The sequence below is a fragment of the Gekko japonicus genome, unplaced genomic scaffold, assembly GCF_001447785.1.
Source record: "Gekko japonicus isolate JY-2015 unplaced genomic scaffold, Gekko_japonicus_V1.1 scaffold45, whole genome shotgun sequence".
Classification (NCBI taxonomy): Eukaryota; Metazoa; Chordata; class Lepidosauria; order Squamata; family Gekkonidae; genus Gekko; species Gekko japonicus.
The window spans coordinates 470,377-473,926 of NW_015177011.1; the positions used below are offsets into that span (position 1 = coordinate 470,377).

Consider the following 3,550-nt stretch of genomic DNA (forward strand, 5'->3'; position numbering starts at 1 on the left):
GGAAGGTGCCCCCAGGAAAGTGCATAATCTTGTAAGCAGACTCCTGCTTGGTCAGACCTGTAGTCTGTCTAGTCCAGCATTCTCAAACAGTGGCCAGCATGTTGCCCTGAAGGGCCAACAGAGCACAGAGGCCAGAGCCTTCTCTTGATGTTGCCTCCTAGCACTGAGATTCAGAGGCTTACTGCTTCTGAATGTGGTATTTTCTTTTGTTCACCAGTTTGGTAGTCCTTGATGGATCTGTCCTCCATGGATTTATTTAATCTTCTTTTAAAACCGTCTGTGTTCATGGCCATCATTATGTGCACTTGCAGTGAATTCTATTCTTATTTTTAATTAATTGGATAAAGAAGTATTTCCTTCTGTCTGACCTGAACCTATTGCTTATCAATTTCATTGGGTGCCCCTGAGTTCTAATACTACAAGAGAGGAACAAAAAGCTTCTCTGTCCATTTCCTCCACCTCATACATAACTTTGTTACCATCTATTGTGTACTCCCTTAGTCATCTAGACCGAAAAGACTCAAGACACTTCAGTTTTTCATCACGGAAAAAGTGCTCCAACCCCTGAATCATCTGAATTGTCCTCTTCTGCATTTTTTCCAATCCTGCAGTATACTTTTTGGGATATGACAGCCATAATTATACAGTTGAGGCTGCATCATAGCTCTGTACACAGGCATTACAGTATTGGCCATTTTATCTTCAATCCCTCTCCTAATACCCTGCCACAAGTTTTGTTAGTCTATGAGGTGCTACTGGACTCTTCCTCTTTTCTACTCCTATAGACAGACTAACACGGCTACCCATCTTGATCCCTCTCCTAATAATCCACGGCATGGAGTTTGGCTTCTTCACTGGTGCCTCTCACTGAGTCAGCATTCCCACTGAGCTTTCTACTACACCCCAATTTTCCCCTCTCATTCTCAGCCAGTTCAGACCCCATCTCACATATTTGAAGCATCTTTTTGTCCCTATATGTATCACTTTTTGCAAATCAAGCTCCTGTTAAGGTCAAACAAGCAGTGGCCAATAACAAAAAAAATTATTAAAGGACCTATTCTGGTTTATGTGAACAGTTTTCCCTGAAAAGTGGCTTTATGAAGCTTGAATGTTCCCTTTTTTATTTTCATTTCCTGTGTTAAAATAAAAGATGATCGAGTTGTTGTTGTTAGCCATTCAGTCATGTTTGACCTCTGGCAATTCTAATGGGCCAGTTCTCTCTGTGTTTTCCAATCATGTACTGTTTCTTTGAGTTTTTCCATGCTCAGTCTGGTATCGACTTCTATGGTGTCTAGCCACCATGTTCTTTGGCAGCCAGGTTTCCTTTTGCTGCTAACCAATCCAATCTCCCGCATGACATGGCCAAAATAAGTCAGTCAGTTTTGTGTTTTTTCCTTCCAATGGCCTGTCTGGTTTTTTGTGCTCCAAGACCTGCTTGTTTGTCACCTTTGCTATCCGAGGAATGCACAGGAGGGAAACTCATTTTTTTAAAAATGGAGCAGTGATAGCAGTTCCAGCAAGACTCACCAGATGGTGCCAAAGTGTTATCCTTTTTCTTCCTTCAAGCAGACATGCTTTTTGGTGTGTGAGAGCTGAAGCAAAGGGAGCTTGGACTAATTCTCTGATATTGCTGTGTGTATGACTTGTTCCACACAGGTTATTTGCCCTGGATTCAGTGCTGTTGAGAAGGTTTTTTCCCCCCATGTCACTGCAATGCATTTGTGTGCTTCGGGGGTTTTCCCTGATGGTTTTTCTCCCATCTTTCCCAAACTTGCTTTGCAGTGCAGTTTTCAGCAAGATTGCAGCAAAGCTTGGATGGCTATTGTGTGGGCAGGAAACTTCTGATTTTCCTGGCCCCATCCACACAATAGCCATTTTTACTACTTATTTATACATAAGTATATATGGGAAATATGGGGAACCAGACCTGTTGGATAATGAGCATGTTCCATGCTGTAAATGCTTCAGCATTATACAACTCAGTAGGGAGTATATTAAATCAGATGTCTAAGGGGGTGCTCAGCGCACTGGCTAAGGGAGGAAGTCCTTGGTTCAAGTGGACTTAGGCATGCCCTCCTCTCTTTCTGTCGGAAGATGTGCACAAGATTCATTCCAAGCTGAGACGAGTCTCCCAGAGTGCAGTGCTTCAAGAGATCAGAAATTGTGATTGGCTGTTAATCATTTTAGAATAGCACCATAATACTGTCCATTCAGGTCCCAACAGCAGAAGCAGTTGTGATGTAGTACTTGCTGTGTTCATAGTAAACCATGTATTTTTAATGCACAATTAAGACATATTTTTCTCCACAGGAGCTGAACATATTTTTGATGGAGGACTGAAACTTTTAGGTAGATTATCACTCGTAACAGAAAAAGATCTGTGGATGGTGAATGGACTTCCTAATGAAAACAACTCCTCTGACCATCTCCCTCTCCTAGCTGAGTTCCGACTGGAAGAATAACACTCAATTGACTGTCCTCTATCTCTCTCTCTCTCTCCCCCCCCCCATTTTTGTCCCATTCTACAGTGGCAGAAAAAAACTGCAAACAGCATGTCTCTCCCATAGGTTTGTGTTTTGTATTTTTTTTAAAAAAAGCTTTTGTAAATTATTGGAGCTGTTCAGGTAAACAAATGGCAGTTTTACCTTTTTAATAATGGGAAAATATTGTGCTGTATTTTTCTAAAATATCACTGCTTTTCACATAGGTGGTATAAAGTGCTTTTAAAAATGTAAGTGATGACAAGTTTGTAGTGTAATGAGAACCTTCTTTGTCTGTAAAGTATCCTGAAGTATTTTGTAAGGGATGAGAACCTTCTTTGTCTTTCCTGTAAAGTATCCTGAAGTATTTTGTAAGGTTTGTACTGAGTGCAAAATGCCTTTTGGTGTATTGATTTTCCCAGTCTTCGGAAAGACTTTGCGGGGTAGATTGAAATATATCTGCCACCTTTCATCCTCTCAGCAGCTCTGTAAGGTTGGTTAAACTACAAGCACTTTGCTGAGGTGATAAGAAGACAGAGCCAGTGAGAAAAGAGTCCCCCACTCTGCCTTGGAGCTCACTGGGTAACCTTGGCATAGTCACTCTCTTTTAGCCCAACTTTCTTTACAGAGTTATTGTGACAATAAAATGAGGGAGGGAACTATATGTGTGGGTCTAGGTTATTTGGAGGAATAATAATAAAGTGTTATCAAGAGATAGCTAACGGGCAGCCCCTCATGGGGTTCTCAAGGCAAGAGAGTTTCAGAAGTGGTTTGCCATTTACTTTATCTGCATAGCAACCTGGTCTTCCTTGTTGCTCTCCCATCCAATTACTAATCATGGTTGACCCTGCAAAATTGGCCAGAGGCATTTTGTTGCATTAGGTTTTATCAAGTTCTGCCTTTTAAATCCTGTACAGTCTGGTCCTGGCCATGTTGACTTTGCCTTTACTCTCGTGCCCAAATGTCTGGCCTAATCTTTTTGTAGGGTTTCTCCTCATTTTCCTGAGAGAGACTATATATCTTGCAGTCAGAAATGCAAAAGGTTCAACTTTACAGGGCATGAAGCTGTA

General features: G+C 41.4%; 1 protein-coding gene across 3 annotated transcripts in view; it reads left to right on the forward strand.

Annotated features, from left to right (window-relative positions):
• Positions 1 to 2,557, forward strand: part of ANGEL2 (angel homolog 2 (Drosophila)) — a 22,122-nt gene extending 19,565 nt beyond the window's left edge. For all 3 annotated transcript variants that reach the window (XM_015427605.1, XM_015427608.1, XM_015427607.1), the window contains exon 9: positions 2,311 to 2,557. In XM_015427605.1, the coding sequence (XP_015283091.1) occupies positions 2,311 to 2,462 (152 nt within the window). In that variant the 3' untranslated portion in view covers positions 2,463 to 2,557. The remainder of the gene's footprint in view (positions 1 to 2,310) is intronic.
• Positions 2,558 to 3,550: the final 993 nt, after the last annotated feature.